This window comes from Salvelinus fontinalis, chromosome 37 (assembly GCF_029448725.1).
Source record: "Salvelinus fontinalis isolate EN_2023a chromosome 37, ASM2944872v1, whole genome shotgun sequence".
In the NCBI taxonomy this organism is placed as follows: domain Eukaryota; kingdom Metazoa; phylum Chordata; class Actinopteri; order Salmoniformes; family Salmonidae; genus Salvelinus; species Salvelinus fontinalis.
This window is the reverse complement of record NC_074701.1, coordinates 21,696,203-21,719,901: the sequence shown is the minus strand read 5'-3', so window position 1 is coordinate 21,719,901 and position 23,699 is coordinate 21,696,203. Positions and strand designations below refer to the sequence as shown.

General features: G+C 40.2%; 1 protein-coding gene across 1 annotated transcript; it reads right to left on the bottom strand.

Annotated features, from left to right (window-relative positions):
- Nucleotides 1-7,038: 7,038 nt before the first annotated feature.
- Nucleotides 7,039-23,474, bottom strand: LOC129836354 (bifunctional 3'-phosphoadenosine 5'-phosphosulfate synthase 2-like). Its single transcript, XM_055902402.1, has 12 exons — nt 23,288-23,474; nt 13,996-14,110; nt 13,614-13,849; nt 13,303-13,441; nt 12,775-12,893; nt 12,419-12,532; nt 11,660-11,771; nt 11,210-11,415; nt 10,865-11,000; nt 8,799-9,067; nt 8,340-8,569; nt 7,039-8,149 (listed from the first exon to the last, which is right to left on the bottom strand). Exons 1-12 carry the CDS (start codon nt 23,315-23,317, stop codon nt 8,008-8,010), a joined length of 1,848 nt encoding a protein of 615 aa, XP_055758377.1. The 5' UTR covers nt 23,318-23,474; the 3' UTR covers nt 7,039-8,007.
- Nucleotides 23,475-23,699: the final 225 nt, after the last annotated feature.

Sequence of the window (23,699 nt, the reverse complement as noted above, 5' to 3'; positions counted from 1 at the left end):
TCTCTAGTATTTGGGAATACATGGTGTCACAACTGTCATGATTTGCCCTGGGGTGTCACGTTCTGACCATAGTTCTTGTGTGTTTTGCTTGTTTTATTGTTGGTCAGGACGTGAGCTGGGTGGGCATTCTATGTTGTGTGTCTAGTTTGTCTGTTTCTATGTTTGGCCTAATATGGTTCTCAATCAGAGACAGGTGTTTTGTGTTGTCTCTGATTGGCAATCATATATAGGTGGCTTGTTTTGTGTTGGGGTTTGTAGGTGGTTGTTTCCTGTCTCTGTGTTTTCTCTGCACCAGATAGGGCTGTTTCGGTTTGCCACTTTTGTTAGTTGTAAGTGTTCACAGTTGCGTCTTGTTTATTAAAGTCATGTTGAACACGAGCTACGCTGCGTCTTGGTCCGATCCCTGCTACACCTCCTCTTCAGACGAAGAGGAGGAAGGCTGCCGTTACATGGGGGAAGAATCATAGCCCCCCCCTCTCCCTCTCTCTCTCGCTCTCCACAGTTTTATGACTTTATGACAGGTCATAAATACCTGGTAGAAACTGCCATGCACTATTGAGAGAGTCTAAAAGAACAAAGAACCTCTCTTGGCCAAACTGCTAATCCCCAAAATGGGAGAATTAAACAATATTTATACTTTTGAGAATGTGAGAATGGAGCGTGGACACTTAGGGTACAGTTATGACGAGTGTGTTTCATTTGGTGATCTCATGAGGGACAGGAAACACACAACTGTATCTCTTAAAGTGTACATTTCCCAGCTGTCAGGTTTACATCTAAGTATTGTGAAACGTATCTGATTAAACATGAAACTATTTGTGAAAAGATGTAATGTGATGAACCTTTTGTCAATAGGGGGGCGCTATTTTCACTTTGTAAAAAATCGTGCCCAAATTAAACTGCCTCGTACTCTATTCTTGCTCGTACAATATGCATATTAGTATTACTATTGGATAGAAAACACTCTCAAGTTTCTAAAACCGTTTGAATTATATCTGTGAGTAAAACAGAACTCATTTTGCAGCAAACTTCCTGACAGGAAGTGAAAAATATTAAATCGAGGCTCTGTTCCAGGGCCTTCCTATTCATTTGCTTGAAATCTATGGATATACATGCACTTCATACGCCTTCCACTAGATGTCAACAGGCAGTGGGAGGTGGAATGGGGTGTCTAGCTTGATCTGAGGTCGAACAAGAGCTCTTGGAATGACGTGACCCCAATTTCCTTTGTCTAGCAAGGCGCGGGAAGGACATCGAACATTTGCTTCTGAAAAGCGTTCGGTATAGACGTCTAATAACTCCGGCTTTGATTTTATTTGATACATGTGATAATATCATCGTAAAGTATTTTTTTCAATATAGTTTTATCAGATTATTGAACGTTTATCGGGAGTTTTGGCGTTTTCCGTTCTCTGCGTTTGGTGAAGATGGACATCTTAGCGCCACTTGGCTAGCTAAGGTTGCTAATTCGACAGGCGAAGAGGACATTCTAAAACCAAACAACGATTTATTCTGGACAAAGGACTCCTTGTACAAGATTCTGATGGAAGCTCAGCAAAAGTAGGAACCATTTATGATGTTATTTCGTATTTCTGTGGAAAATGTTTAGTTCTATTTTCCGCCCTCATTGCAGGCGCTGTCTCGCTATAACGTAAGCTGTATGTGGTACTAAAGTTATTTTTAAAAATCTAACACGACGATTGCATTAAGAACTAGTGTATCTTTCATTTGCTGTACAACATGTATTTTTTAGTAAAGTTTATGATGAGTTCTTTGATTAGATTAGGTGACTGTCCAAAATATCTCTGGATAATTTTGTGAAGTTTGGCTACGTATTCACATTGTAAAACCACGATTTGTACCGCTAAATATGCACATTTTCGAACAAAACATATATGTATTGTGTAACATGATGTTATAGGACTGTCATCTGATGAAGTTTGTCAAGGTTAGTGAATAATTTTATATCTTTTGCTGTTTTTTTGCGATCGCTACCTTTGCGGTGAATGAATGCGGTTGTGTGGTTGGCTATTGTGGTAAGCTAATATAATGCTATATTGTGTTTTCGCTGTAAAACACTTAAAAAATCTGAAATATTGGCTGGATTCACAAGATGTTTATCTTTCATTTGCTGTACACCATGTATTTTTCATAAATGTTTTATGATGAGTATTTAGGTATTTCACGTTGCTCTCTGTAATTATTCTGGCTGCTTTGGTGATATTTTTTATGGTAGCTGCAATGTAAAACTATGATTTATATCTCAAATATGCACATTTTCGAACAAAACATAGATTTATTGTATAACATGTTATAAGACTGTCATCTGATGAAGTTGTTTCTTGGTTAGTGACTAATTATATCTCTATTTGGTCGGTTTTGTGATAGCTACCTATGCGGTAAAAAAATGGTGAAAATATGCGGTTGAGTCTTTTGCTATTGTGGTTAGCTAATAGAAATGCATATTGTGTTTTCGCTGTAAAACATTTTACAAATCGGAAATGATGGCTGGATTCACAAGATGTGTATCTTTCATTTGGTGTCTTGGACTTGTGATTTCATGATATTTATATGCTAGTATTTACTTGTGGCGCTATGCTAGGCTATGCTAGTCAGCTTTTTTACTGATGATGATGCTCCCGGTTCCGGGATGGTGACCAAGTAGAAGTTAATCTATTTCACCAGAGAAAGTATCTGAGCAAGGCAAACAGCACGCCTCTGTCTTAGTATCTGTAGCCCATCTATCTGATACTGTCTTGCCAAAAAGAGTATGACATGCCATGTTATGTTTCAAGTTAACCAAATCAATGGCTACGCCCACGTGAGCATAGACATTACGTAGGCATCATGGAATCACCCTTTTCTGCTGAAATGGATAACACCCCTGGTGAAATTCACACCAGACCACGCAAATCCCGGTGTAAGCTAAGGTTGCAAATGGTTGAATTTCTAAGGCTAGAAAACATGCAGCTGATGCGACATGTTGAAATAGTTGGCACTACAACTCTACCAAAGGACAAGACCATACCACGTGGAGCATTGGCGACACAGCTGGAAATGGTTAAACTCTGAGACTATCAATCACTACAGAATAAGAGCAAATCTTAGACGTAAAATTACTAGTCTGCAGCTAGTTATTACGTAAGTCTACAATGAGAATACCGACAACCACCGAAGCAACTATTCTATCAGAACATTTCCGAATGATACTCTGAAGTATCCATTCTAAGCACCTACAATCACAAAAGACATTGTGACTTCTGGGAAAGTTAACCAGAGACTCTGATCAACCCTACAGGATGATTGAGGATTCCAACAGAGAAGACCACAACGACATACGGGCGTAAATATATATACATTGCAATTATTCTCGAATGAGCAGCCATTCATGTGCAAATGATTAGCATTGCAATTAATATAATTATAGACTGTGTGTAGTCAATCCATTTTGTTTTTTCCCGCTCTTTCTCAGTACCTACCCCTTTCCTTTGTCGACCAAGCCGTCATATCGGCTTAGCCCTCTAGGGACTTTCATTGTTGTAACCAATATCTACAGTTTGTTTCTAATTTATTTCTGAGATTATTTAGTTCGTTAGTAAATAAATAATTAAGCAAATTTGTATATTGCTGAATCATTATGGAAACTAGGGTTCGTGCAGATAACCAAGAATTTTATGGCGTTCAGATGAGACTGATAGAAGGTAAAGAATAATTAAAGACTGATTGATGACTGAAATGTAAGAGATCTCTAAGACTTCATTCAGAAGACGGAACTCCTTAAATAAATTTCTCCGTGGTGCCCCATGTTATTAATCTGTTTGATCTATGCATAGTCACTTTATCCATACCTACATGTACAAATTACCTTGAATAACCTGTACCCCCGCACATTGACTTGGTACCGGTACCCCCTGTATATAGCCTCATTATTGTTATTTTACTGTGTTACTTTTAAATAATATATATATATTTTTAGTTTATTTAGTAAATATTTTCTTAACTCAATTTTCTGAGCTGAGTTGTTGGTTAAGGGCTTGTAAGTAAGCATTTCACAGTAAGGTTGTATTCTGCGTAAGTTTTGTGATCCCGGTGTGAGTAGGACCAGGGAGACACTGACACATGCTTTCACATGGAAATGGAGAAACATGTCAGCACCATTGTTAGTTGATAAGTTTAGGACTACTGTTTGATGTTATTACTGCTGTTTCATGTTGTTGAGAACTGATGATCCTTTGACATCTGTCATTCCTTTATTACTGTTTTCTAACTCTGTAACAGCTGATGTTTTTAACTTTATTTTTAACTTTTGGATTTCCTCCTGGTTTCTGGAACCATTTGTTGATTAAACAGCAGTGCTATCTGATTAGGATAAAAGGGCCTGTTTAGAGAAGGCTAGTTAGTTTCTCTGCTTCTGTGTTAGATGATTAATGTTGGTGTTACACTATAACTGAAACAATGGCTGGTCAACCATCCAGGTAATTAAACAGAATATTTCAAAAATAGAGGAACATTCCAAACCCTTCTGGCTTGTGAACAAATCTCTGTAACACGGCATGTAGTCTACAGTACTGTATTGCCTTCAAACTCAAATCTGGACTTTGATGCCAATTCCACTGCATTCTTTAATTGTTCCACTCTATTCAGGGACTTATTTGGACCTGGAACACCAGGTGTGGGCAATTAATTATCAGGTAGAACAGAAAACCAGCAGGGTAAGAGTTGAATATCTGTCAAGGTATGCGTGAAGGGCTGTAGGAAGTCAGGTGCAGGAGAGCAGATATTTGGTAGCAAAACAGAGTCTTTTATTTTGCGAACCAAAAACACACGGCACAAACGAACACGAAATACAAATACGGGTTGAACATAACCCAGCGCAACCAGCCTAACGTGCGCATACATGAAAACAGATAAACAATACCACACAAAGACATGGGGGAAACAGTGGGTTAAACACACAACACATAATGAGGGAAATGAGAACCAGGTGTGTGGGAAAACGAGACAAAAAAATGGAAAATGAAAAATGGATCAGCGATGGCTAGAAGACCGTCGACGTCGACCGCCGAACACTGCCCGAACAAGGAGAGGCATCGACTTCGGAAGAAGTCGTGACAATATCCCTGGTATATAGGATTTCCAAAGTTCATTAGGCAACAACGGCCCTGGAATGAGTCAGGCACTTCATAATTTTGATTTAACCAACCTGGAAGACCAGGTGTGTTGAATTTAGGCAATCACTGTAATGATCAATTACCTCAGTTGGTCAGGTGTGGTGCCTAGTTGGAACAAAATCCTGCAGTACCTGCAGCATGCCAGGAACAGGGTTGCCCACCCCTGCTCTAGTCATTGCTGACAGCTGGGCGGGAGGATGTGGCGTTCGCCAAAATCCAATATTACCTAAGAAAAAACGTATGTTTTTCTGGCACTGGCCCTGTCTATTAAAAGGGAGCCCGTTGATCTACATGGGAGAACACTTATCTCATAGCAACACAAGCCCTTACAGCAGCTTAACGCCAAGCATAATTAATCACTGCCCCAAGAACATTGGACCATCTCTATGAGTCTCTGGTGATTTTAAATGCGTCCAATTAATCTATTAGGTTAATTTAGTTAACTCATTCACTCAGTATTAAATCAGTTTATTCAGTTTATTGACTTTGCTGTATATAACAAGAATTCATAATGCATTTAGGATGTAAAAGAGGGTCCATAAAACCATTGCTTGTCATTGGAATTGATTAATCAGTTTATGATACTAATATGTATTTTTCTGAGTTCTTTAGCCCACTTAATCCCCACTGGGCACACACTGGTTGAATCAATGTTGTTTCAGTGAAATTACGTTGAACCAACGTGGTATAGATGTTGAATTGACATCTGTGCCCAGTGAGTCATGTTCTCATTTGCTGTTATGGATCATAAATGTGGACATGATGTTACATCAAATGTAAACTGCCTCACTGAAGAAAATGTGATTCATAACACATATAAATATAAGCAAGAAACGGATTACCTGGGTGCATGGGCCCATAGTATGATGACTGAGACAGTTACAAACGCACAAATATCATACAATGCTAACCTCTCACCATTACAATAACAGGGGAGGTTAGCATTTTTGGGGGAGCGGTATGATATTTGCAACTTTCTCACTCATTATTCACAATTCATTCAGGATTATCCGTAATCATGGTAGCATCCACATTAATGTAGAAGTGTTTAGAAACATATTATGTTCTTATTTACGATAAAAGTGACTCCAAAATTAAACAATACATTATTTACCATTCCTTTCTTTTGGGCACAAAATTATCTGAAACACAACCAAAAGAAACAGCAAATGCATCCAACAAATTTGTAGTCACAAGTGTGATGCAGTCATTGCGTACCATGAATATGGGACCACATACTTAACTTTTAACTAATTTAATACAAATAAGGGAAAATGTCCCAATACTTCTGGTCCCCTAAAATGGGGGGACTATGTACAAAAAAGGCTGTAATTTCTAAACAGTTCACCCGATATGGATGAAAATACCCTCAAATTAAAGCTGACAGTCGGCACTTTAACATTATAGTCATTGTGTCACTTGAAATCCAAAGTGCTGGAGTACATAGCCAAAACAAAAACGTGTCACTGTCCCAATACTTTTATAGCTCACTGCATGTGGTCTCTACATGTGGTAGACAGGTACTCCTATCAGCATACCCCAATAAGCCAATATGACATTTTACATCCCCATAATCATTGTCAATGTCACATTTGGTCCCGCCAATTATTTTTAAGGCACCTCCAAGAGTCAATGTGCAATTCAAATCACAAAACTTGATAAAATCCATAATGTAAAATGTTGAACTATTTGCAGTACAATCTCCTGCCAGCAGAGAGCAGTGTTGCAGTTTCAGTCTTGTACTCAGCAGAGATGCAGGCTCTATTAATCCAAACGTCAGTACCAACCTTTCATCTTTATCTGATTGACTAACACCTTGTAAATAAAATCAAATTGTGTCTGACATTAGGGAATACAAATTAAGGGATTTTGTTGAGAAGAAAATATTTATTTAAAATCTTGTCTGATACATTCATGTGTAGACATATAAATTGTTTATACAATATTCAATTTGAGACAGTTTTCTGGTTTGATGCAATAAATACAGTTTTAATGATTTTTTCTATAAAATTTCATTCTTCTATAAAATGTAATTCTTCACACAATTTCTCCACTGACATTTTGAATCTTCACATAGACTTTACAGCTACATCTTTCATACAATAGTTATTGATGATCATAACGCTATTTATGGTTCTTCATATCAAACTTAGAAACATGAAGGGACATTTTATACAGTACAGTAGTTAAACAGTGTTTACATTCTGAAGAAAAGGCACTTATGTTTGGAAGATGAAAAGCTTTGTTTGAAAATACAAGAAAAATAAATCTGATAACAATGATAAATCAATCATCTGGAATAGAAATAGGTAGGTAGTAAAATGTTAAAATTTAATTAAATATCACCTGCAACTTATTTACTGCATCATCATAAATGGCACGTCTTTAAATATCCAAAAATGCTTTTGGGAGGTAAAGCTATCAATAATGGTCTGTATAATGGTCTCACAAAATAAGAAGAGTGGGGCACATTTTAAAATCATGGAATAAATGTTAGTCTCTAAAGATTAAATATATTTCATATATGTATACATTTTCTTTAAATATAATGATTTACAGATACATAGACAAAAATAGGAATGTTTTCACTGCTTAAACCCAACCACTAGCTCCTCTGACATCACATAGGTTTTCCTTCAATGAAGATAGGCACACAACTCCAATCCTCCAGGACTGCTTTGGTCTCACTTGATTTCAGTCATTAATGGATTCCTTACTCACTGAATCATCTACTGGAATAATGAAATGAAACCTATAACTTACACATAACAACATCAAACTAGAACATTCCTTGAGGACTAGAGCTGTTGCCCTTCTAAGAGCTCTGGTCTTTGGGTTACTGGTCCTTCTGTATGGAGCTGTAGTACTCAGTCAGGACCTTCCAGGCCTTAGGGGCCATGAAGCCGTCTGGGGGGTTATCCCCGCACCGCGCCAGCTTTCTCATCCTGGTGCCAGAGATGAACTCAAACTCAGCGTGTCTGAGAAAGGCAGAGGAGGGGAAGCGAGATAGATGGAGATGAGTAATAAAGAGAGAGACAGAAGGAAAATGATCAGCAGTGTCCGCTTTTGAAGATTCTTTGACAAACATTTCCCACCACAGGCCCTGTATAAAATCATCTGTAAATATGCATTACAAAAGCCTTAATCAATCTTTAACATTCAGCTCACCGGTCCTTGTCGTAGAAATCCATGGCACTCTTGGTCTTGTTGTAGGCGGCCACTCTGAAGGGGATGATCTCTACAGAGGTGAGGCCGGGGGCCATGGTGAGGACCTTACCCCCATGGGTGGGCTCATAAATGTCCTGCTTGGTCTCGGGATGGGGCATGCCCGCAGGGTCACGACCCACAATGTAGAAGTTAGCTCCGGCGATCATCCGCGCCCTGCAGTGCCACTGGACCTGAGGGAAAAACAAATGTATGCTCACACATAAGCACACACATTATGGTCTTAAATATGTTAACCTTAGTGCTGGACTAACACAATAGGGTATTTACAGCCCTACAGTGACATCATCTGCCTAGCCCAATGGGGGTTTACTTACTGTAACTGACTAAATACTGCATCATATCCCCTGCTAAACACACAAAAACTATGAATGTGTTGATAGCTGTGTTGTTGACCCATACCTCAGTGGGTCCAGCGTACATCATGGGGGATGGGAAAATAGCCACTATGGTGCTGGTGGGGTCCAGTACCCCCTCCTCCAGTACTGCAGCGTGCTGTTTCATGCGCCAGTCCAGGGGCACGTCGTCGTCTTTGGTCCAGCCCCCCAGCGGGTGCAGCAAGAGGACGGGTCGCTTGTAGCCCCGCTCCAGGAGACGGCGCTTGGTGTCCTGCATCAACAGGGCGTGGCCATTGTGGACCGGATTCCGCAGTTGGAAGGCGAAGATGGCATCTGGTGGTCATAGAGAATAGGAGAGAGATAAGGAATTAACTTCAGTGAGGACTTTCTTACAAGTGGTTGGTAGGGGGTTGGTAACAAGAGGACAAATCAAACATAATTTGCATTCAGTTCATCATTTGCATCCTGTGGTCTCATTGTGTAACTGTACAAGTGAACATAACGTCATGTTGGAGCCCATAAAAAAAATGTTTTTTGTATGTACTTTGCATGCCTTTTGGTATCCACATAACTTGGGGATAAATTAATGATCACTGGTCAAAAACAGTCAACACCATTGTCAGTGCAGATATCATAGGGGGTGAAAATGTACACACAACAGTTGACTCATGACGAAACAGTCCTCAATGTCTCACACAGAGGAATATGTCTCCATCTAGTGCAAACAAGAAATTCTACTATGCACATATAAACATAGTGTTTTTTCTTCAGAAGCATTTGGCAAAGGACCAGAAGCGCATGGCTACTTTTTGCACCTGGTCCTTTGTCAAATGCTTCTGAAAAAAATATGTTTCTGTAGCTAGACATAAACCTTACATTTATTTCGACTTAATATTTAACCCTTTACAATCGTGGGAATTGGCCTATATGGATATGGCTAAATCCAATGTTTTTTTACAGAAGAAATATGAAAAGCATATGCATAACCACTGTAGCAATTGAAAAATAACAGTTTGGAGATGATGGGACATTATTAGACCAAAGGTGAGGACACAACTGTTCACCTGACACAAGACTGAATCCAAACATTACAAATGCCATTGTATGTGCATTTTACATTTACTGTACGTTTCGTGGCATTTGTTGATAATGAAAACTAAAAATACTATATATTCATGAACATGATAAAAATATTCCTGGAAAATGTGGGGTAGGTGCAAAATAAGACAAAACAATTAAAAGGGTTTGAGTGAGAGAACTAACTAGTGTCTTCAAGTGGCCATACACCTCTCCAAAGTGTGCACAGTTCCTAATTAATTCCAATGCACTTTTATAACTCAAAGAACAGACTTTAACTATAAAGTTTTTTTTTGAGCTCGCCTAGCTCTGCCATTGAGGGACTAGAGCAAGCACACTTGTAGTTGTTTTCTTTTGTTGTTTAAGCAATCGAAAAACTGTCCATTATAAATTGCAATCTGGGACAAGTGGGCATCATTTGAAAGCCTGTTCTATTGCCAGCATGACTAGCTAAGTTACAAAATACGATATTACAGTGTTAGGCTTTCACAATGCAATTCAGGGAAACAGATTATCATTTTGGTGCACATAGAAAGGAGGAATTTTCTTCACAATAAACAACAACCTAGGGTGTGACACCATGTCATCTTGTAACTGTACATCAAACACAGTGATCATAAACGTTGACACTGTATATGACATGAGATTTATGATATGGAAATCTGAAGGGCATGGGTGTTTGGCTTGCTTGTATGACATCAAAGCGGTATTTATTATAATCCTCAACGTCTCATCTTTGAAAATACATAGAGTCCTCTTATTTACCGCTTTTTCGAAAAGTGTTCAAAAGTTGCCCAATTAGCGGGAAGGATAGGGGCAACTACTTGTTGCATGAAGTGCTCAAGTTCAGAACAGCTGTCAGTCAAAGCCCATACAGCGCGGTGACGAGCCTGAGCTCTGACGTCATGTATAGCATTTAGATGTTTATCAGTGCCAAATCTGCCATTTTCAACCTGTATACAGATACGAGTGTGAAGGCCAACTCAAATGTATATTTTGTTTAATATGCCATGTACTGTATAGTTGTACTGCCTTCAGAGAAACTCTTTTAACCTGCTTTCATTTCTTTAAACTTCTGCTTGAGCTCCCGTGGAGTAAAGCGGTACTGGTCCAGCCCATCGTTCCATCTGATTCGCTCCAGCACCTCCAGGTCGCCACCCACCAGCCAATCACCTCCCTCCATCACCATCTGTAAAAAGTGGTGGATGTTGTAGAGATATGAATGACATAATATCAAGATGTTTCACGTGATGGATATGTTAAAGTGCATCTTCATTCAACTCCATTATAGCTTGGAATTGGATGCACAAGAGTGTACACAGAGTGTTGCTTTAACACAACAAAGGACATCTATGTTTGCTAAACAACTATGAATGAACGTGTGTGGTTGGTGATAACCTTAATGTAGGGGTGCTGGGGGCAGGTGGTACCCCACTGACGGGCACAGCGCTCCTCTTTGCGGTGTTCGTAGAACTCTGGCTGTCTTAGAATGGCCACGAGGGTTCCCTGGAACTCCAGAGCTACTGCCGCACAGCCGTCCAGCCTCTGCTTGGTTTCCGTGGTAACAGGCAGGACGATGGGAATAGACTGGTTGATGGTTCCATCTGAACCAGGGAACGATAAATGTGTGTGATGATAGGGCCTGGAGTTTGTGCTAACCATGTGAACCTACCAAGGGAAACTTAGGGCCCTGGTTATTCGCTATAGTCACATGGTCAGGATAACAATTAGAAACAACCTTATATAATATCCATCCACTGTCACTCGCTCCATTATGAAGAGGGGAGAATAAGAATTAGCTGAGTAATGTTACGATGTATTATAAGGGTGTGTGTGTGTGGTTCTTACCGTCGAGGAGGTTGCCGAAATGCTGCACTTGGAGGAACTCCCTCTCCCTCATGAAGCCCTTCAGTGGGGTGGCCCAGCCTTCAGCCAGCACCTGCACCCACTGGAGGTCCAACTAAACAGGACAGACCGGGGGTAATATACATCTAACTGGTAGGGATTTAACTTACTGACTGTTAACAATATCCCTTAACAGCTGATATTTTAGAGATATTGGATGCTATCAGTGGTGGCAGAGTCCACACGAAACCATGCTGAATGAAAAACAGCTCATGAGGAAACAGAGATAGTAAAGTAAGACTTTTCATCAAACCAATTTCATGTGATATACTGTACCTCCATGCTTCATGGTGGTATCATAAAGTTTTAGTTTCCAAGTGCACATATTATTACAGTTTTACTACAATACAGTAAGTAGCGTTGTACTAACAACTCCACTTATCAGGATACTAGGGTTTACCTATCACAGTAATTCAACCATAAGTCATATCACATACAATGCAAATACTGTAGCTGCATATTTTCTATGTTTGATTTGAATTGATTTTCAAACCTTGGCAATCAGCCCAATCGAATTAGAACATATAGTACAATCGATTAGAACATATAGTACAATCGATTAGAACATATAGTACAATCCAAAAGAGAGAGATCTAGAGGCAATTGTGAGCACAGCCTGCCATCCAGTCAAATATTTACATATGGTCATTTGGGTCGTCATAAAAAAATATATGGATTAGTAGTGGAGAGGTGTGTTGTTACCTTGGTGATGCTGATTGTGGGAAGTGTGATAGCGTCGACCTGAACCAGCTTCAGCTTGTTCTCCGGAACAAAGAGTTCATTCACCTCCTCTGTGATTCCACTTGGAACAATACTCTGAACAATTACAGAAAGAGGACAATGTCATGTAAAGATATCATGACAGCTGCTTTGTATGCATAAGCAGTTTTCACTTTAGTAGTTTTTTTCAAGCCCTTATGATGCGTTTTGTTTGGTTTTGTCTTTATATGTTTATTATAAGCTAGGTTTGGTGTCATTTCCATTACATACGCTTAACTTTTTTTCTAGTTTAGCGCTAGATGAGCGGGTAAAAAAGATGAGCTGTCTGTCATGTTCACCTGCTCTCTAAGCAGGTCCACAACCTGCCGGATGCACTCGTTAACGGTGATCTCTCCTGTTTTCAGCACCAACTCCGGAGCCTCGGGCTGCTCGTAGTCTGCATCGATCCCAGTGAAGCCTGAGAACACAGGTAGATCAGTTACTAGTACAACGTTGGGGCAGCAGGTAGCCTACTGGTTAGAGAGTTGGGCCAGTAACCGAAAGGTTGCTCGATCGAATTCCCGAGCTGACAAGGTAAAAATCTGTCGTTCTGCCCCTGAACAAGGCAGTTATTAACCCACTGTTCCCCGGTAGGCTGTCATTGTAAATAAGAATTTGTTCTTAACTGACTTGCCTAGTTAAATAAAGGTTAAATTAAAACATAAAAAAATCCATTAGAATTCCTTTTCAAAAAAGATGTTAGATTGACTCATTCAGATAGAAATGGAACACATAGAAGGAATTGTTATGTTCTTTCCTTTATAATGAGGAAGTTACATTTCGATATATGGATACCAAAATGTAAACAAAGGACCAAAAGTGTGTACCTTTGATCTCTCCAGCACGGGCTTTCTTGTAGAGGCCCTTCACATCACGACTCTCACACACCTCTAGAGGAGCGTTGATGAACACCTCAAAGAAGGGTAACCCAGCACTCTCAAGGATCTTCCTCGCATCATCACGGTCCTTTAGACAAAAGAGGAGAGGGAACAGGATTGTCAGAATGCTGTCTTGTCAATCGTAACACACAGTATACTTGATATACGGCATCCATTTGCACCAGAACACTCTACACAAGTCAATACCACCAATACCAACAGAATTGGGTAGACAAACACTCCCAAGAATGACCCCTGACCTTGGTGTAAGGAGAGATGAAGCTGGTGATGCAGACGAGGCCAGCGTCTGCGAACAACTTGGCCACCTCAGCAATACGTCTGATGTTCTCCTCACGGTCAGTGGCTGTGAAGCCCAGGTTCTTGTTGAGGCCATGGCGGATGTTGTCCCCATCCAGTGAGTAGCAGGGGATGCCGTGGGACACCAGATACTCCTCCAGGGCAAAGGCTATGGTGGTCTTCCCAGCACCAGACAAACCTGGCAGTGGACACATGGAGAATGTACAGGTGAGATTAGCCAATGCTCAACAGTATCATTATCACTAAAGTCACTAGTAGCACTACTGTAATAGCAACATGTAATAGTGACAATCCATTGAGTATTGGCTATGGTGAGCGGTTTACCTGTGAGCCAGACGGTGCAACCCCTGAAGCCTCCTCTGGTGCCCACCACCTGACCTCTCTTGCTCCGGGTCACATGGTGGGACTGAAACACTACATTGGTGGATCTGTTCAGATCCTGAAATTAAAGCAGAAGAAGACATGATAGGAAATTAGTGACTTGTGCTGACGAGTAATGGTCTAGTCTAAGTTGTTTCTCTTGAATTTGCACTGAATTATAAAATACCCATGTGAGCAAAGCTCATCAGCTTCTGATGTCGCTCTCAGGATTTAAACAAATATTTAATGACATCACCCTTTGGACACCTCCCCAGTCCCATGTCCCACAGGTTATGACATCAATGTGGTCTCTGGCTCAAAGATGATGCACACCCACATTCTGCTCTCAAAAGCATATTTAGTAAAACTTCAACTTTTCAGGGTAAGAAGATGCAGAATTTGACCGTATCTCCCGTCTTTCACAAACATTCTCATTTACATTTGACTAACTACAGTAGGCTACATACAAATGCTGAAAGAATGTGGAATATTCTTTGAGGCAGTTGGACATTAAATACAGTAACACAGTAAGGAATGAGTCCTTGTGTTTAGCCATTCGCTTTGCTCAGTTCCTGTGTGATATTATCTTGTCCATATGCATCTCACTTCTTTTCTCCCATTGGTCCACATATGGTATCTCATGCCAAAACATACCATAATCCATTTAATTTAGTTCAGGTTTGATACGGACCATGCCTCCTGAACTACATCTAGTTTTTCCTGCAGGACTAGACATTCCAACGGCAGACTAGATTAATTATAACGTTTTTGTTATGGTTGCCTTGCACTAAATTACATGGTTTTGCTTAAGGCCTAGTAAGTCTGTCTTTGCTTGAATGAATTAGAATTACCTTTACTCACCAAATGAATTTGCATGGACAGGAATTTTACTTGGTGAAATGGTGCTGCCACAATAAACTGAACATACAGACAGAAGATAAACAGGATATACAGACCAGATATGTAGAAGGATTTGCCATTCAAGTGGGTTATACCAACCCATCACACTCTACTAAATTATTTCTAGGGGGAGTTTAAATACGCCAGGGGCTTATTCAAATGTTCACATCATTCAGAGTGTTACAGAGAGGGATATATTTTGTAGAAAATACATGATTCTTCATTCAACCTGATAGAAAGTCAGGTCTGGTTTATAAAAAACACATTTCTACGTGAACCGTTGCAAATGTGACTTGGTGAATAGGCCCCTTCAGAGTGAGTCCGACTGAGACAGTCTCTGGCTGGGTAGACACGGCAGTGGTGACGGGATGCTGGCTGGCTCCAGGGAATGAAGGGAACAGGACCAGACAATGTGGCCAGTGTGCTGCCTGCAGCCCAGCGATGATGTGGCATCCTTCCCTCTCACTCTCTCTCTATGCCCCCCTCCCCTCTTGTGCCCCACCACCTTTCCTACCAATGCCTACTCCCCATAAAAGTTTCCCAGCCCTTCCACTACCCCACCCAGTGTAGGTTACGCACACAACCTCCTGTTATTAACTGTAGCAGAGCCCCCACACACACACCACAGAGAGAGAGCCTTGTATAAACAGAGGGCACTCTCTCTGCACTCTCGCCCACCATCTCCTACCAAATACCACACCACACCGGCCGGCCGACAGCCTCCACACACAGAGGTATGTTTCTGTCAGGGTTGTGGAGAGAACTCCAGGTACATACAGTACAGTCTTTCAGGTGGATAAAGGTGAGGGCAACATTTTTGCAGATTTTCCATGACTCTAGTACCTACATCACTGGTAACCTATACGTGCCTTCAGAAACGATTTATTCCCCTTAACTTATTAAAAGTTTTGTTGTTACAGGCTGAATTCCAAATGGAATAAATATATTAAATATCTACACACAATACCCCATAATGACAAAATGAACCAAATGTTTTTATAAATTGTATCAAATTTATTGAAGATTAAATACAGAAATATCGAATTTCAAATAAATTCAAATGTTATTAGTCACATGCGCCGAATACAACAGGCGTAGTAGACCTTACAGTGAAATGCTTACTTACGAGACCCAAACCAACAATGCAGTTAAAAAATATATGGATAAGAATAAGAAATAAAAGTAACAAGTAATTAAAGAGCAGCATTAAAATAACAATAGCGAGACTAAATACAGGGGGGTACAGGTACAGAGTCAATGTGCGGAGGCACCGGTTAGTTGAGGTAATATGTACATGTAGGTAGAGTTATTAAAGTGACTATGCATAGATGATAACAACAGAGAGTAGTGGTGGTGTAAAAGAGGGGGGGAGCAATGCAAATAGTCTGGGTAGCCATTTGATTAGACGTTCAGGAGTCTTATGGCTTGGGGGTAGAAGCTGCTTAGAAGCCTCTTGGACCTAGACTTGGTGCTCCGGTACCGCTTGCCGTGCGGTAGCAAAGAGAACAGTCTATGACTACGGTGGCTGGAGTCTTTGACAATTTGTAGGGCATTCCTCTAACACCACCTGGTATAGAGGTCCTGGATGGCAGGAAGCTTGACCCCAGTGATGTACTGGACCGTACGCACTACCCTTTGTAGTGCCTTGCGGTCGGAGGTCGAGCAGTTGCCATACCAGGCAGTGATGCAACCAGTCAGGATACTCTCGATGGTGGAGATGTAGAACCTTTTGAGGATCTGAGGATCCATGCCAAATCTTTTCAGTCTCCTGAGGGGGAATAGATTTTGTCATGCCCTCTTCATGACTGTCTTGGTGTGCTTGGACCATGTTAGTTTGTTGGTGATGTGGACACCAAGGAACTTGAAGCTCTCAACCTGCTCCACTGCAGCCCCGTCGATGAGACTGGGGGGGTGCTCGGTCCTCTTCTTCCTGTAGTCCACAATCATCTCCTTTGTCTTGATCACGTTGAAGGAGAGGTTGTTGTCCTGGCACCACACGGCCAGTTCTCTGACCTCCTCCCTATAGGCTGTCTCGTCATTGTCGGTGATCAGGCCTACCACTGTTGTGTCATCGGAAAACTTAATGATGGTGTTGGTGTTAATTTTTTATCCTGAAAAAACCCCCAGTCCTTAACGATTACAAGTATACCCCTAACATGATGTAGCCACCACTATGCTTGAAAATATGGAGACTCAGTAATGTGTTGTATTGGATTTGACACCAACATAACACTTTGTATTCAAGACAAAAAGTGAATTGCTTTGGCACATCTTTTGCAGTATTACTTTAGTGCCTTGTTGCAGACAGGATGAATGTTTTGGAATATTTTTTATTCTGTACAGGCTTTTTTTCCTACTCTATGTTAGTATTGTGGAGTAACTACAATGTTGTAGATCCATCCCCACTTTTCTCTTATCACAGCCATTAAACTCTGTAACTGTTTTAAAGTCACCATTGGCCTCATGGTGAAATCCCTGAGCGGTTTCTTTCCTCTCCGGCAATTGAGTTAGGAAAGATGTCTGTATCTTTGACGTGACTGGGTGTATTCATACACCATTCAAAGTGTAATTAATAACTTCACCATGCTCAAAGGGATATTCAATGTCTGCTTTTTTTTAACCTATCTACCAATAGGTGCCCTTCTTCATGAGACACTGGAAAACATCCTTGGTCTTTGTGGTTGAATATGTGTTTCAAATTCACTGCTTGACTGAGGGACCATACAGATAATTGTATGTGTGGGGTACAGAGATGAGGTAGTCATTCAAAAATCATGCTCAACACTATACCGAGTGCACACCGAGTGAGTCCATGTAACTTATCATGTGACTTGTTAAGAACATTTTTACTCCTGAATTTATTTAGGCTTGCTATAACAAAGGGGTTGAATATTTAGACATTTCAGCTTCACATTTTTTATTAATTTGTAAACATTTCAAAAACATTAATCCACTTTGACATTATGGAGTATTGTATTTGTAGATAAGTGACCAAAAATATAAATGTAATAAATTTTACATTCAGGCTATAACACAAATTGTGGAAAAGGTCAAAGGGTGTGAAAACTTTCTGAAGGCACTGTAATCAATTTTTCATTTACATGCAGAGAAATGCTACACAGTTATCCATGTTTCAAAATTCCTTCTGTTTATGCTTCTGTCGTGTCATTTTGGCGAACCTATCAATGGCAAACAAACTTCTTACAGTGTAATTATTATAATAGTGACACATCACTGACTGCATTATGCAAATTCAACTTGTGAAACACGTGCCATTTTTAAAGGTGATACATCTTAATTAGATGCATTTCCCCATCATCATCCACCCTCTCATGCACACACACACATATAGTGGGTGGAAAAAACAAACAGTACCGTTCATCCAACCCCGGCAGACACCCAAGACCACTTAGCCTTACTTTCAGCCCTGCCTCTCCACCCTCTTCTTCTGTCACTTCAGCAGCCCCAACCTCCCTGATCCAATCACATCTCATGCTGTGCAATTCAATCTACTTCTATCACTGTTCTCTCCATCAATCTATCCATAATTAATTGTTTCTGTCCCTTTGCTGTAATTCTTACTCAACTTTCACTACTTCTTCTACCTTTCTTTGCCTATTTGCCTCTCCCCCCCCCCTATCTGTCACTATCACAAACACACTCAGCTCAATCTGTCTGTCTGTTTCTCTCTGTCACTATCACACACTCAGCTCAATCTGTCTGTCTGTTTCTCTCTGTCACTGTCACACACTCAGCTCAATCTGTCTGTCTGTTTCTCTCTGTCACTATCACACACTCAGCTCAATCTGTCTGTCTGTTTCTCTCTGTCACTATCACACACTCAGCTCAATCTGTCTGTCTGTTTCTCTCTGTCACTATCACACACTCAGCTCAATCTGTCTGTCTGTTTCTCTCTGTCACTATCACACACTCAGCTCAATCTGTCTGTCTGTTTCTCTCTGTCACTATCACACACTCAGCTCAATCTGTCTGTCTGTTTCTCTCTGTCACTATCACACACTCAGCTCAATCTGTCTGTCTGTTTCTCTCTGTCACTATCACACACTCAGCTCAATCTGTCTGTCTGTTTCTCTCTGTCACTATCACACACTCAGCTCAATCTGTCTGTCTGTTTCTCTTTGTCACTATCACACACTCAGCTCAATCTGTCTGTCTGTTTCTCTCTGTCACTATCACACACTCAGCTCAATCTGTCTGTCTGTTTCTCTCTGTCACTATCACAAACACACTCAGCTCAATCTGTCTGTCTGTTTCTCTCTCTCTTTCATTCTCCGTAGTATAATACATTCATCTTTTTCACTCTGCTTCCTTCTCATTTCCTTCCCCTCTTATTCTGTCTGCGTTTCTAACTCTCCCTCTCTCATTGCCTCTGTGTTACCATTGCCCCTTCCAGCATACGAGGGATGAGTGGTTCTTGTAAGGCCAACTCCAAAAACATCCTAGGTTAAATTCCATTTTCTATATGGATACTGTGCAGTAAAACATGTGACATAGGTTCTGTTGGAATAGCCTATAGGAGGTGATAAACAAAATGGACCCTACTGCCTTTATCATCATACTTAATCTGTAGAACAAAATAAACAGTTGTGCTTACTCTTGGAAACATTTCCTATTCCCACACCCTAACTGCATAGTTATACAGTCTCCTTACAGAGTGGAGTGGAAATCTGACAAAGTAAGCCTACTGTACTAGGTGTATCAAAATATTGAGAAAACAATGACTTGAGTGACATTCTTTATCTTTTGTCTACAGGTTGGTTATGAAAAAACATGTAGGGTATTGGTCTATTTGTTGATACACATCAGTTCCTTACATGTGTTTGGTACAAATGTTTCCCCATACAGGTCAAGTTAAGACTGTGATTGTGTGAGCGGTACATGATAATATAAGATACCGGTGCAAAACCACATGCTAAGTATTGGAACCAGCACCTTATCAACTTGCTGCTTTCCACACTCTTCCAACTTATACTGTGCTAACATATTGTCCACGTATAGTACTGGGCTAACTCATTGTAAGTAAACCTGTTTAGAAACTATGCAGACTAAAGTGAGCTACATTTCACTGTTACAAAGCAGTTGTGGCATTAGCTGGTTTACTGTCTATGCCGATTGTTTTCTGCCACACAAACCTTGTCAGTTCCTTAGCAGCACAGAAGTAGCCTGTATCAGCTACACAAGATTAAAAATGAACGTCCTACTTATAAAGGCTTCATGAATGCTTATAGCACCACTTAGATACTTCACAAATCAAATTAATCAAATGTGGCATAAACCTGTGCCACCCTTTATAAGGCTATGGTGTAACATTTGCTTATAAATGATTAGTGATTAGTAAATGATTCGTTTTTTGCACTATTGGTTAGTGCCTGTAAGTAAGCATTTCACTGTAAGGTCTACACCGGTTGTATTCGGCACACGTGACAAATAAACTTTGATTTGAAGCATATTGTAGCGATTTCGGGGGGTAGGGGCCCCAACAAGGTCTCGAACCACGGTCTGAACCTCTTCATGAGGTTGCTATTGTAGGTGTTGGGTTAAGGTCACTACATTACCCCCTTCCTTCGGGAGAGTGTGTCCCCATGCTTTTCTTTACCAAGTCCCGCACGTGTACATGCATCCCCCATGGCCTCATGGGCTCAATCCCAATTCTGACATCAACGTAGCGAATTCAGGGGGGTAGCCCCAACCGGGACTCAAACCCTTGTCAAGTGACAGTCAAGCTAACACCTTAAACGTTACGCCAAGAGGTCCAAAAGTCTTGATGATTGAGGTCACTAGGTATTGGTTTAAGGTTGTTACATTTAAGTAATAGTGCCAGAGAAGTTTGGAGGATATATTGGCATGGGTGTTTAGGGCATTATCACTTTTGTACAACAGGTTACCAACATATTCAAATAATGATTTACATATTTTTATTAAAAACGTTATTTTTATTAATTTATTCATACAATTTCATCCTTCCACAAGATATAGTCCCGACACAAATCTAGGGTTGCTACCCAAGCCGACTGGTCGTACGTTCTATTGGTTCGGTTGCCAGAGATACGCAACCCAGTTGTTTAGTCTTTTTGTTCTGTATCTATGGACGCGACTCAGTCGTTCGTTCTAAATGTTTCATTGCCATACTGGCTGGCAACGTTCTTATCCCTTGCTTGCTAGCTAGCCAACTACAGCTAACTTACAGTCAAACAGTGCAGCCAGAATAACAGCAAAGTAGCTACATTTGCGTTTGTTTAATTTGTTTTCTAGAGACATTACTTTGGATACATCCATAACAACGAGCTAATGATGCGCGATTTCGACTGGCGTAGAAAATGTGCTCTCTCGTCAGGACACTTGTTCAGAGGACCTAGCCAACAACACAGCTAGCACATTCACTTCAAACCTAAGCTGGAAAGACAGCAAACTAGCTGTACTTTGTTTAGTTTTACCTGTTAACTATTGATAGTACTTTGTATATATCCATACAAATGATGCTGATTCATGATTTTCGACTGGCTGAGAAAAGCTGCCTGCCTGTCTGTCTCATCCCAACTCCCGACATGTTCATTACTATGGGACATCTGGATATCTAATTTAAATATTGAAACAATGTTGCAAATGTTGGAGAGACAGACAGCAAGGTTTATACAAATATCTGCTGTTGAAAACTAAATGTTAGTCTAAAAGAAATGTGAAATAATGTCTAGCTGCTTTTAATAATGGAGAGCAAGTTTATAAAGTGCCTGGCTGGGTTGATGAGAATAAATAGGCATTTTAACGTCATAGATTTAGCCGATGGTAACTTGTGGAATAGACACCGGCTGAACTGCAGTTTTAACCAATCAGCATTCAGGATAAGACCCACCTGTTAAGCAATAAGGCACGAAGGGGTGTGGTATATGGCCAATATACCACGACCAAGGGCTGTTCTTACGCATGATGCATCACAGAGTGCCTGGTTACAGCCCTTAGCCGTGGTATATTGGCCAAATACCACAAACCCCTGGGGAGCCTTATTGCTAATATAAAGTGGTTACCAATGAAATTAGAGCAGTAAAAATAAATGTTTTGTCATACCCGTGGTATACAGTCTGATTTACCACGGCTGTCAGCCAATCAGCATTTTCGAGCTCTGAATGCTGATAGCCGTGGTATATCAGACTGTATATCATGGGTATGACAAAACACTTATTTTTACTGCTCTAATTACAGGCCTTATTGCTTAAATAGACTAGGTATTATAAAGGATTTATGAAGGCTTCAGTTATGGTTCATTCTAAGTGGGACATACAATTAATTAAATGACGAGTCATTAATGACCATTAGGCTACTTCTCAACAACAACAAAAATTATATACCATTTAACCTATATGCAGTGGTGTAAAGTACTTATGTACTTTAAAGTACTACTTAAGTAGTTTTCTTGGGTATCTTTATTTTACTATTTATATTTTTGACAACTTTTACTTTAATACATTCCCCCAAAAAATATATGTACTTTTTACTGACACCCATACATTTGTCCTGACACCCAAAAGTACTCGTTACATTTTGAATGCTTAGCAGGACAGAAAATGGTCCAATTCACACACTTATCAAGAGAACATCCCTGGTCATCCCTACTGCCTCTGATCTAGTAACTCACTAAACACAAACGCTTTGTTTTTAAATTATGTCAGTGTTAGTGTGCCCCTGGTACCGTGTGGTTCGCTTAATATAAGGAATGTACTTTTGATACTTACATACATTTTAGCAATTACATTTACTTTTGATACTTAAGTATATTTAAAACCAAATACTTTTACTCAAGTACTACTTTACTGGGTGACTTTCTCTTTTACTTGAGTCATTTTCTATTAGGGTATCTTTACTTTTACTCAAGTTTGACAGTTGGGCATTTTTTCCACCAATGCCTATGTCAAATCAAATCAGTCCAATTTCCTACCAGTGTGAAAACTTGAAAGTAGCCTACTTCACCTTCAACAGTGACAGCGCTGATCGTATCAGACTTCTAACCATTGTTTGATGAAGTAGATTTGGTAAACAAACATGCCTAGCACTTTATCCACATAATTGCTATTATGTAACTTATCAGTTAAAGGTTTTAATTGGAATGAGGCTATAACGTTTGTTAGTTAACGAAATACACGTATAAAGGTCACCCAAGGCGCACTATACAGGAATTATTTTATAAATGCAATGAGGCTACACCATTTCTAGCCTAGGCAGCTCTAGCACTCTGGGCTGCGTGGGCTACAACATTTCTATACATGCTTATGCAATTAGACAACTTTCAAAATCTATTTTATATTTGAATATGATGTTTCAAATAAATGTATGTATATCTTACCGTCTGCTGCTTTTTGACACCCAACATCATGCACTAGGCTAAGGTTAACCCCAATGGACTGTTGACCCGGAGAGTATAAGCTCCAATAAACGGTAGGAATGTGTCGCCTCGCTCGAGTTACTTGACAACTTTGACGATAGTCATCTAAGAACAAGGGCTGTTGAAAGACCTCAAGACACGTAGCATTCCACTGGCCCAGCCTCCAATCCTCCTCCAGGGTTCAGAAATCTGCATATTCCTGAATGCCAACCAATGTATCGCGATTACGACAGTGCGGGGCTGAGCTTCGGAACCGGTGAATTTACATAGGGTTAAATTGCAAGTAAAAGTCAACCAGACAATTTTTATGTAGTGTTTTTATAAAGATTGAGGGCAAACCAACTAAAGAACAATGTCGCAACGGTAAAACTTT